General features: G+C 39.9%; 1 protein-coding gene across 2 annotated transcripts in view; it reads right to left on the reverse strand.

Moving 5' to 3' along the window:
* The window catches only part of babam2 (BRISC and BRCA1 A complex member 2), an 86,089-nt gene that overhangs the window by 51,392 nt on the left and 22,359 nt on the right, over window positions 1–12,338 (reverse strand). For both annotated transcript variants that reach the window (XM_044165929.1, XM_044165930.1), the window contains exons 5-6: window positions 6,843–7,037; window positions 3,859–3,933 (exon numbers count right to left, since the gene is read on the reverse strand). In XM_044165929.1, the coding sequence (XP_044021864.1) occupies window positions 3,859–3,933; window positions 6,843–7,037 (270 nt within the window). The remainder of the gene's footprint in view (window positions 1–3,858; window positions 3,934–6,842; window positions 7,038–12,338) is intronic.

Here is a 12,338-nt window from a genome sequence, read left to right on the forward strand (position 1 = left end):
AAAATTGCATTCCTCCCCCTCCCCGAGGCTGGGCAGTCCATGCAGGAAGGTAAACATGTCCACTATGGTGAGCTCAGACCACGCGGATGCTTCGCTCCAGGTAACAGTCGTCCTCCACAGCTCTGCGCCCACCAGCAACATCTCGGCATTCACTAGCAGTGCGGAGTAGCCTATGTCTGAACAGATTTCCGCTTCAGTGCCAAACCCTCCCTCCTCAAGCAAGGACATCCATGTCTCATCAACAGTCTGACCTCTACCTACAGTACCTGGCTGATGGCTTATATTTTGTCTGAAAAGCATCACCTTTTTGATTTTTGAAGTGTTTACTTTTTTTGTTGTAAAGAAATAACTTCTACTGAATAGGTTGTAACTCCTGCTCAAGGCTTCGAGGGCGTTCAGACCATACAGCCCTGTGTTAAAATAATGCAAGGGCCTGCATTGGTGGGGGTGGGTTGCTTCAGGTACCGGTGAGATGATGAAGTATAAATCGAGAAAGTTCCGCTTAAGTAACAAACGACTCTGAACGCTTATCAGACACCAAAACACTGCATAGCGGTTTATAATACTGTGAGACAGGACACGGCGACGATCCCTTTATCTTTCGTTGCGACGATCAGTAAACAGCAGAAATCAACATTCGTGTAATCTACCAAGAACGTGCACTTTCAGAAATTTGATTGGCCAAACACAGCGCCTTGCCAGATTACAATGCACTGCATTGTGGCGAAAGCTGAGCCAACTTTTTTGCCAGACAACCCTGTGTTTTTTTTTGCTGGAACCCTCTGCGTCTGCACCCACACTGCGTCAGCACAGTGGTCCCATTGAAGTGAATGATGCTGTTGTCTGTCTGTGAACATAGTGAATCTGCTAATCAAAACTAAACTAAAAACTGCCAGATTAAATGGAAAATTATTGGTATTACTCAAAAAAGCTATTACTCATAACATTACATTATAATATTTTGCATATATCAAATTATTAATATACAAGGATACAATAATTACATTAATGGGAAACAAAAAGGAGATGAAGTGATATGATTAGACAAATCAAAGACACACAAGGCACCACAACCAATGGGAGAGGGAGCAGCAGGTGCAGCAATTCGGAGCAGGTGGAGATAGTGTTGATATGGATGTTAATACAAAAGGTAAATGCAGCCATGCGCACACTTAAATGACTTAACTAAAGAAAGAAAAAATGTGTTGCAGCCTGTAGTGATTTTATAGTTCACTGATGGTCAAGTTCCAGAACCAAAACTCCCTGTCCACTATTCATTTGCAATACTGTAACTCAGATATTGTGGTACTTAATAATAGCCTAATTGCTTGAATTTTGTTTCTAATACTCATTTTTTAATTATTTACGAGCCTATATTTAATTCATGTTTCTTTTTCCGACTACAACCTCCCTTGTGGCTCTTGTAAATCCCATTTGTGCTGTGTTTACGCCTTGTTTTCGGACGCAGAGATTGCAAAATGGCCAATTGCGTGACCTTAGTAAATCCAGCAGAATATTAACATGTCTCCTCATATTATTTGCACGATCTTCCCATAAATGCACACGCATCTTGTCAACACTCGCAGAACTGTGACTCCAGCCTGGCGCGTCTGTTTGATAAATGCATCAAATCTGCGCCTGAGAAAGGCCGCAGTACATCTGGCCCCGTGTGTCAGATATTTTCTTTCTTATACTGTTCTGTTAGGGTCAGTGGCTTTTGGGGACAGTACATCAACTTCAGCAAAGACCAAAAGACCTTCAAGTTAATCAACTCAGAGTCATTCATTCATTCTTGGTTGGTTCCAACATTGACCCACAAGATAACTGGTAAGGCAAGCCACGTGTATTTACGAGCATTTATACACAAAATGCCATGTCTAGTATATTAATGGAGCAACCATGTTCATGAAGGATCTTCCATTTAACAAATTTTGATCTTCAATTTCTTCCTCTGCAGTGAATATATAGGGTATATTTGTCGGCTCAGTTAGGACGTGCAGTTGGAGTGAATTAATTGCACTTCATCGGCTCTACAACAGTATGGAATTACTTGCAGTGCAGAAATGTGCAATGCACAGAAAGAATTGACTCCAGACACCATTCACATGGACAGAACTAGTTGCACAACAACTGTCAAACAGAAAATTCAGGTCATCGGTTTGGCGTCCAGTACATTTGTGTTCTTAGAGTCCAGCCTATATGCTGCATAATCCTGTTCCTCTGTAATGCGTAGGTGGACAAGGTGTGGGCTGATGTTCATTACTTTCCTCTCTGTGAGTCGATACTCTTCCTTAGTCTTCAAGCACTCCCATGGTGATACTATGTATACCCTAGCTGCCAAATACAGCATAATACTGTGAGCGTGTGCGTGTGTGTGTGTGTTTGTGTGTATGCATGTGAAGCAAAGAACATGATATGATTAGGGTGACTAATGTACATCCATATCCAAGATTTCGTCTCTAATAAAATCACTAAATATTACAGAGAGTTCTTCTTTGACAACAGTGCGTCAATGCTGCTACCACCACCCACTGGTTAAAGGTGTCAGTGTGTCTGCCTCGTTTTTTGAAAACATTTGCATAGAAACCTCCAGCATGTGACAGCATGCTTGTTTAAAAAAAAAATGTCACCAATGGAGCTCCACTCAGGGCAGAGTCTCGAAACTTTCCTGCCTCAAGACACACGGATACAAAAAAATAAATAACTCTATCACGACCAGGAATGCGGCTGTGAAATATGACTTCGACTTTGGGTGAGTCCACTCAAAGCCTGCGGAGGGAGACGAGTCTCAGTGCTCCAGGTCTGAGAGATATGGGGACAAAGGCTGATGTGAGGCTGATGATGGTTGCTGTTTCCCTTATGTTTACCATCATTTCCCTTCACAAACAGAGGCCAGGCTGGAAAAGGCCAGAGAGCCAGGGCCTCCAGCATGCAGGCAGTCGAAGATGGGGGGAGCGACAGAGAAAAGAGAACTAGAGAGAGAGAGAGAGAGAGAGAGAGAGAGAGAGAGAGAGAGAGAGTTGAGGCTAAGCTGCCTCCAGACACCACGCGGCTCAGAGCAGATCGAGAGTGACGGCTTGCTGATTAGTCAACTCACAGCCCCCGAGACCGGAGTCTGCATACATGTACACACACATGCGCGCACACACACACACACACACACACACACACACACACACACATTTGCATTGCAGTTCATTTAAATAAAACCCTGCTCACACATAAAAACATATGGACACACATACATGTAAACAAATGAACACTCATAATATCTCATATCTAAAGGAAGCTCATGTCCATACTTGAATAATTGTGCAATATTCTGTGTACTACTCCCGTGCAATATTTAGTTTTCCTATGTTAGTTTTTCCTATTTATGGATATTGATATTATATACCTCCATTACTGCTGTGCAATATCTTAATAATCTCAATAAGCTACACTTAACTCGACAGTACTTGCACCACTACTTATTACTTATATTATTACATTGTATTATTATACTGTATTATCACCATCAACCAGTAAACCCACTTGGTACCTCACACTTATTTTATCTTATACCGACCTGGTACTTAATTTATTTTCTGACCTGTTTTTATAGTGTTTTATAGTGTATCATATTTTTTGCTAGTACTTTCTCCTGTGTGCACTGATGTAAAGACGAGCTGCTGTAACAAAGAGTTTCCCTTCGGGGATCAATAAAGTATTTCTGATTCTGATTCTGATGTCATGAGAAAATCTACTTTGAGACTAACCAGTCTGCAGGTCTGCAATGCGTACATGTGCACATAATGTGAAGAAGGTGTGTACCTTGATTATGAGTCAAAATGCGTATGGGATTTGGTGGTTAATTACCTTAAGGAGATAGACAGGGATGTTGCTGAAGTCCACAGGGAGTTTGAGAAGGAAACGGGCTGAAAACTCTCCCGTCTGGAGAACAAGAAACAGAGGCAAAGGATTTTTCAAAGTGTACAACATAAAGATCATACTGTAACAAATATTATGACTTTTGGTGTAAAAAATGATCCATGTAAACATATGAAAACATTGTGCAGATAGAATAATTATCAACAACAATAGGGCTGGGTATTGCTTGAAAAAATCCAATATCTGAGCCAATACGATACCCAAGTTTCTATAGCAGTCTTTTTGATACATTAGTTTGGAGATTATGAATGTGCTTAAACCCCCCCCCCCCCAACTTAACAAAATATGCCAAACTGCTCAATGCAAAATGTTAAAACAGAACCACGTCTTAATAAATTACAGTCAAAAGTTAGAAAAGTTTTCTGATTTACAAAACGACTACTTAGATACTTCACACTTTGATACACAATGCTATTTCCTCACTTGTAGACCTCAAAGAGTATAGTGGTCTGTCTAAGCAGCATTTGTCCTCCACAGGCTCCCCACAGGGTTGTGTCCTGTCCCCACTACTGTTTATTCTCTACACCAACGACTGCAGAAGCCAATACAAGGACAGGCACATTCTTAAATTCGCATATGACAGTTGTTGTCAGTCTGCTTCATGGAGGTGAGTAATCACGTGGGCCTGTGGTCAGTGGTCTTGTACAGTGGTGTGATCATCACTTTCTGGGACTAAGCTCTCGCTGATTTATCGGTATGGGAATTTAAATGTGTGAAACAGGACACAACTGAGCAACACTGTCAAGGTAGCAATGTCATAGCAAATCTAGGCCATTCTCTCTTTAAGGAATTTTGACATCCCCGCCTCTGGTCAGAGATACAGGCTTCCAAACATTAGGTGCAACGGGTTCAAGCTTTCATTCATCCCATGTGCAGTAAGTTCATTCTAATACATCAAAAACCGCCTCTTGGTTCCTGTCACAGATGAGCACTTATCAGTATTCTTACTGCTGCTGTTTTTCTTGCTTTTATCACATTAACCTTTTATTGTGTTGTGTATTGCGTGTATAGTACCAGCACTCTTACTTTTTTCAATTGTCTTATTGTTTTTTTTATTGCGTTCATGTATTTATATTTTATGTTTTCATGCTGCCTTGTGGCAAAAAGAATTTCCTCTTGAGGGACAATAAGATCTGAACTAAACTGATCTATGGGAACATTTTGGTCAGTACTCAAGAAGTATTGAGGTGTGATACCCAGTTAAAATTCACTAAGCAAACTTAGTGAAAAAAATTATATTTTTGTTGTGTTTTTGGGTGGGCATTTTTTATTTATTTATTTTTTTTTAAGTGGACAGTTGATAGTGAGGAGGGAGACAGGAAATGAGGGGAGAGGCAGGAACAAAGTTCTCCAGCCGGAACTGAACCAGGGACATTGTGGTTATAGGGCATGTGTCTTAACCATATGGCTATCGCGGCACCCCTCAGTAAACTTTCTTAAATATGAGACAGTGTCATCCTGTTGTTTTAAAACTCCTAATTAATTAAAATGACCTTACCTGTTATGCTTAATGTCTCAATGTAACATATTAAGTAAAAAAAACGTTGTGCTAGTCAGGCCATTAGTTTGGTTAATTATCGCTTTCATTAGACTCATGGTTCATTAGCAAAATACATTTAATGTCAACATATTTGTGCTTAAATACACGTGATCTGAAATAATACAAACTCTGTATTTTGAAGTGTTATACAGTTATAACGATTTAAAGGTCTGCTTTCTTTAATAACATGCAAATGTGTGCGTTATGATTACGACGTTATACGATGAAATATGATTATACTGTTAAAGATTATTATTAAGACTATTAAAGAACACCCTTTGGCTACAAAATAAATTGCATTAAATGTCAATGTATACACTAGTGGAACCACATCACACCCCCTTATGCCAAACCAACAACAAATTCCATTTCTATAGAAGGTACTTTGCAGCCTGTGCAATTATGAATCCTCTGTATAGCCTTACTAGAATTAATCATAAAAGAGGACAAAACTCAAACAATGGTCGACAACAACAATGGTCGACAATAAATAAAAAGTGGACACCACAGCGGGTGCAACAAGCATTATTACGCCACCTAAATGAAATAGCCTAAAACTTCTTATAGAATCAACAGTAGAATAAAACATCACCAAGGCAGACAACACTGACATGAATAAACAATATAAACTCGACCGCGGCTGCAGCCACAAACACCCATATTAACGCTAAAGAAGAGCTGCACAGTTTTTTCACATTGTATAGTGCAACGCCCTGGCCGGGTACGACCATGTCCCCACACCTCCCTGACACTCGACCAGTGAACATGTAGAAAATGTTTTCCAGAATGTCAGCATCAGAGTTCTGACTGTCACTTCTCTGGACATGGAGCTCTCTGTCTGCAGACACACCAGCAGCTTCTTCTCTGCTGCAGCTGCTAATTTGGCGAATCTTTTCTGCTCCATTCACACACGACTTATCATGACTTTTTCATGTGACCTTTGGTTATACTCCGTAACGGATGCAACTTGAAATGTAGCGAGGTACAATACTTGAGATAAAAAATACTGATTTTTAGAAATACTCAAAACAGTACACAAATACAAAAGTACATGCTATTTCCTATGGACATTTCTTATGAGGCCTGCATACAAAATTGTGTGTAATTATATATAAGAATTTGATTCTATAAATAGTATTTTTTGAATAATGGTATAGGACTATAAGGGAAAGTCAAACCTTGCTCATATCATTCCATCCCAACCTCAAAAGTATTGATGCTCTCAACTCAAGACTGACCAAGCTATAGGAAAATCATGTGAACAGTGTTTCCAGGGTAAAAATTTCCTGTAGGTATTTCGTAATAACATCACATGACCGGTTTTGTAAATTGTAGGGGATCACAAACACAAAGTCATTAAACGGTGGCCTACCCAGCTGTTCTTGTGTCCGGCATAAATCTCCATGTTGCGGCCGTAGTTGGGATCCTCCAGCAGGCTATCATACTCAAAGAGCAGCCTGGAGCTTTCGTGCAGACGCTGGCACTGGTAGTGGTGGTACTGCTGGATAAGCTCCTTCACCAGCTGGAGCAAACATTCTGGGTTCCCAGCATCCCACTGGACCAAGTGCTGAGGTAGACACCAGAGAAGAGGCATAAGGACAGACATAAGACATGTCATTCATCTTTAAAAAAAAAAAAAAAAAAAGAAAAAAAAAAACCCCACAACATTTTAACAACATGCTAGCATGTAAAATCAATACACCATTATTATAATTACAGAAAGCAAATAAACTAAGATGATCAGCAGCCTTATATCTACTCCATTTTCTATTGGGGCAGATTTGGAAAGAAATCCTCTAAACTGAATTTAGGTGCAAAAAGAGATTTCAATATTGCTTTAGAAACAAACAGGGTGCTATACTTTGAGCACAAACTGAGCATAAGATTTCAAATGTCATCTAATGACTACTAATTGTCTTGACCATAAACTCATTTGTTTCCAGTATTACAGAAAAGGTACACAGCACTCAAACGACCAGTCTGAATTCACTGGCATACATGTGGTTAGATGATAACCCGGCTGATCAATATGAACAACCATTAAGATTCTGAATGACATTTGAGACAACATTGGGAAAACTTGAGATTTAGTAAATAGTAGTAGTATAGTGGGTAGAAAACGTGCTACTGTAGCAGTAGGGATAGTTGAGAAGACCTTGGCCGAGATTGGGCCTGGAAGAAATAAAATGTCACAGTAAAACCCTAATCCTGACAAACAGTACTTCTCATTACCAAATCAGAAGGAAAGGGTTGTGCTAAAGGATGTCCTGTTGCCACAGAGTGATTTAGATTGATATGGAAAAGTACTAAGCCCAACCTCTTCTATCTGCAACTTTTCTGACCTCTGTTGCCAAACTAATTAATAGCTCTAGATTGTTGACAAGGGTGTAGTTTTTATCTTGGGGATATATATTACACTCAGAGAATTTATTTACATACTTTTATTATGCTGCAATGATTTAACAAAGCTCAAAAGAGCTTATTATTTGTGTGCATCTTGCATGTCTAAATGGTCCTGGATGCACACAGACTTTCCCTCCCTCCAATCTCAATTTTGCCCATCCCAAACAACACTGACACACTGGCTGAGGGCAGAAATCCAATGTGCAAATTTACAGGACAAAACTACAATCATATGCAACCACCTGTCACATATGAGTAAGCAGAACCCCACCAAACGTGACCCTCTACCGGGTTAATTCTACCCAACAGATGTTTTTCCTCTTTTAAGGGGAACCTGTCCATCGACGCGTGAGAAATAAAATGCTTATAATTAATGCAAACAACACTGTGCAAACATAAATTGCAGGACACATGTCAGGTCTAATAAAGATAAATGGATGGCTGAGCTCTTGATGATGATTGCTGTGAGAGCTTTATAATGGTACAGCACGCAAGTCAAGACCAAAGCAAAATAATAAAACAAAAAAACAAACATAACTGGCTTCATGAGTTTACTCTAGTGTTTGGACTTTGAAATGACTGTGCTTGTTAATTTAAAGAGATTTATGCTGCCTCAAGAAAATGGCACTTTGCAGAGCTGGCACTTGTCAATTCTAGTTTTCACACAATGACTACCTTTTCGAATTGACAAGATTTGATACACGTCATTTTGGAAAAAGGGGAAATTTAAGGTGTAACTGGGGAAACATTTTTCTGACAAGCTTAATGTGAAGAGGATGGAGATGATGACGACAATATTTGAGATAAAATGGGTAGTAGTTTGGGGGCATGATGTAGGACTCTCTGTAGCCCTTGAGTCCTGAAAAGTGAAAGTGACTCCTTTCCCAACTCATTCTGAAAGTGAAACACTGCTGGCAGACTCAAACTGTGACTAGACGAACAACAAGCCGTGTAACCTGATGGCATAACAGCAATGCCAAAGTAAATGTGTAACTACAGTTAATCATTCCTCCATGCCTTGCTGTAGCACTCAGACCAATTAAATATAGGTCAACCTAAATGATGAGCAAATCGGAATAGAGAGCCATTTTGGTGTGTACTGAGTGGGAGGGAGGATTAATAGGTGCTGGAAATACTGTAACCATTAATACCCCTTACATTAAGGTGTCAAAAGCAGGATGTCTTTGACTTACATTAGCTTGCCTCCCTGACTGTCTGTCTTTTTGTCTGCCTGCATGCCTGTCTGTCTGGCAGCCTATATTAGCCCAATGGAGAAAGCTTCCATTGTTTTAGAGTGACCCACCCCCCTTGCCATAGGAGAAGGAGGGGGGGGGATGGCAAGGCCAGGCTAAACAGAGACAGTGACCTCATCGTCCTGATCCACCAGTGGTTACCAGCAATGCCGGGATTCCCGAAACGAGGGGGCGATGCAAACAAGGATGGGCATTGTCCAAAAGAGGCAGTCAGCGCTCCGGGGCAGGAGCGAGCTGAAACTGAGGAGAGACTGAGGAAGTGCTGTGTCAGGATTGTGACACAGAATATCAGTGATACTCAACTGAGGAAGAGGAGAGGCAGGGAGGGGAGATCAGAGGTGGGAGAGGGGGAAGGAAAAAAGCTGCAGAGCTCAGGCAAGTAGGCCAAGGCCAATGAAAACAGGCTTGAGACTCAGTTTTGGTTTCATTGGTTGGTGATAATGATACTGTCAACAAAACTGAACTTCTATAATAAAATAAGTGAAGTGAGGGGAGCAGCACATACCTAAGACTGTGAGATTTGTAATGAGTTGTAATACAACTGTTGTTCAGAAAAAGCGCAGGAACAAGAAAGGTTCCCATATATTAGGACAGGAGTGCAGGAGAAACACTCCCTTAGTAATTACAGTTAAGGTTTCCTCATGCTCAGCAGTTAACCTCCTCTTGTGGAGCTATTCACTGGCCAATGAAAGAGGAGCTGAGCTTGTACTGGGCGGCTCCCAGGTGAAGCAGGGTGTTGCTGGAAGAGAGCTAGGTTGACTTCTCCCAGTATAAATAAAGGCTATTGCTAAATGTTACCAGGCTGATATTTAGCAGGTATGTTTACCATGCTCACAATCTTAGTTTAGCGTGTTAGCATGCTAACATTCGCTAATTAGCACAAAGAACAGCTGAGGCTGATGGGAATGTCAATAGTTGGTCATAATCCAAAATATTGGACAACTAAAAATATTGATCTGACGATGGCGCTATATCAAAAGTCAGGGGATCACCAAAGCCACTAGGATTCACCCTCTGGGGACTTAGAATATGTGTACCAAATTCCGTGGCAATCCATCCAATAGTTGTCAAGACATTTCACTAAAAACAATGTCAACCTCTTGGTGGCGCTTGAGGAAAGGTCAGAATCATGGCCAATAACAGGACACTGCACTGGTTCGTCTTGTATTGTACTGAATGTTCTGACTTTGAGTTAACAAGGTAGTGCTTGAATGCTGCAGCAAAGCATTGGTCTAACATAGTGGGAGACAGTGAAAAGCACTGAGCCAAAAAGCAATGTCCATGTGTGTGTTTGTGTGTAGACATGTGAGTCTGTACCGATTCTTCACTGAATTGATTTTATACGCTCTGCTGAAGGCTGTGTGTGCCAAAACAAATCTATGTGATTTTTTTCATGAATAGGATAAGCCCTGCGGAAAATGTACATATTTGATACATAAAAACACAAAAGATGCAATAGTTGCAATCAAGGCTGTTTGAGAGCTGAGATTTAACATTTGATGAAATGAACTGGGAAAAGAAATCCATCTACATGCCCTCTAGATCATTCTGTATGGAAAGAACATCTTTCATCGGGCTTTATCCACAGGGGGTAGATATCATAGCCCTTAACAATACTCTCTGGTTCAATCTGGACCTTATAATCCAATTATTGTGTCACAACACACTGGCTAAACCTGTGTCAAATGATTAAGCCTAAACTTGGCTTATGATAAAACCTGTCACCTCTAATAAATAAACCACTGATACCTTCCTTTTTTGAAAAGAGCACATATTTGTAAGGGAAGCAATTTATAATCGTATTACCTTAAGATATTAGGATTTGATTCAATATCAATGTTAAAAACTGCATATTAAAAATATATTGGATTAGCAATAGAATTTGGGGTATTCATGTAGCAGTGTGTCCAAGTCAATGTTAAAAACACAGTCAATATAGCACAGTTGGTAACATAAATATATATTATAGAACACTATGCCTTTTAAAAGAAAATAATTTCTTTCTGCCTATTGATTAATTGACTCAAATTACACCTTTTCAGATTAGACAGAGACTGACAGAGTGTGGTTTTGAGCTTGAAGAAATATGTAAAAAATGAACAAAATAGTTCTTAAAGGAAAATTAAGAAAATGAAGGAAAATAGTTCACAAAGAAACATGTAATGTGTAGTCAAATGAACACCTAAGTCAGACATAGCCAGAGAAACATTTTCAGCAGTTTTCAAATGATGCAAAATAAGGGTAAAATTAGCCAACTAGGCCTAGCGAGTTTCAAAGAACTTTAATTAGAAATCTACAATCAGTTATGAACGAGACTAGCCTCTACATCCATGCTCTGTGAGGCTGTACTGAGCTGTACCACAACATACTCACAATGACAATGCTAACATGCTCATGTTTGACAGGTACAATGTTTATCATGTTCACCATCTTAGTTTAGCATCTTAGCATGCTAACATTAGCTAATTAGCACTAAACACAAAGTACAGCTGAGGCTGATGGGAAAGTCAATAGTTTTGTAGGTATCTGGTCATACACCATAATAGTGGACAAATTAAAATTGTTATCTGATGATGGTGCAAGATGAAAAATCAGGGGATCACCAAGTCACTAGGATTCATCCTCTGGGGACTTTGAATATGTGTACCTAATTGCATGGCAATCCATCCAATAGTTGTCAAGACATTTAACTAAAAACAACCTCTAGCAACCATGAATTATTAAAATTTCATGGAAATCCATCCAATAGTTGTTATTTTTCAGTTTAGTCCAAATTGGTGGACTGACCGTTATGGCCAATAACATGACACTGCACTGGTTCATCTTGTGCTGTACTGAATGTTCTGTTAACAAGGTAGTGCTTGAATGCTGCAGCAAAGCATTGGTCTAACGTAGTGGGAGAGATAGTGAAAGGCACTGAGCCAAAAAGCAATGTCCATGTGTTGCAATGTGTTATTAGTTTTGCAGGAATTTCGTCATATAACAAAGTACTGGACAAATTAAAAGTTTGACCTGCTGGTGGCGCTAGAGAAAAAGTCATAGGATTACCATAGTCATTACAATATATCCTTTTGGGGTCTTGAATATCTGTAGCAAATTTCACTGCAATCCATCCAATAGTTGATATTTCACACTGAGCCACAGATGTCAACCTCATGGTGGTGCGAGAGGAAAAATCAAGGGATCACCAAAGACAGCAGAATTCATCCTCT

This window comes from Siniperca chuatsi, linkage group LG15, assembly GCF_020085105.1.
Source record: "Siniperca chuatsi isolate FFG_IHB_CAS linkage group LG15, ASM2008510v1, whole genome shotgun sequence".
Classification (NCBI taxonomy): Eukaryota; Metazoa; Chordata; class Actinopteri; order Centrarchiformes; family Sinipercidae; genus Siniperca; species Siniperca chuatsi.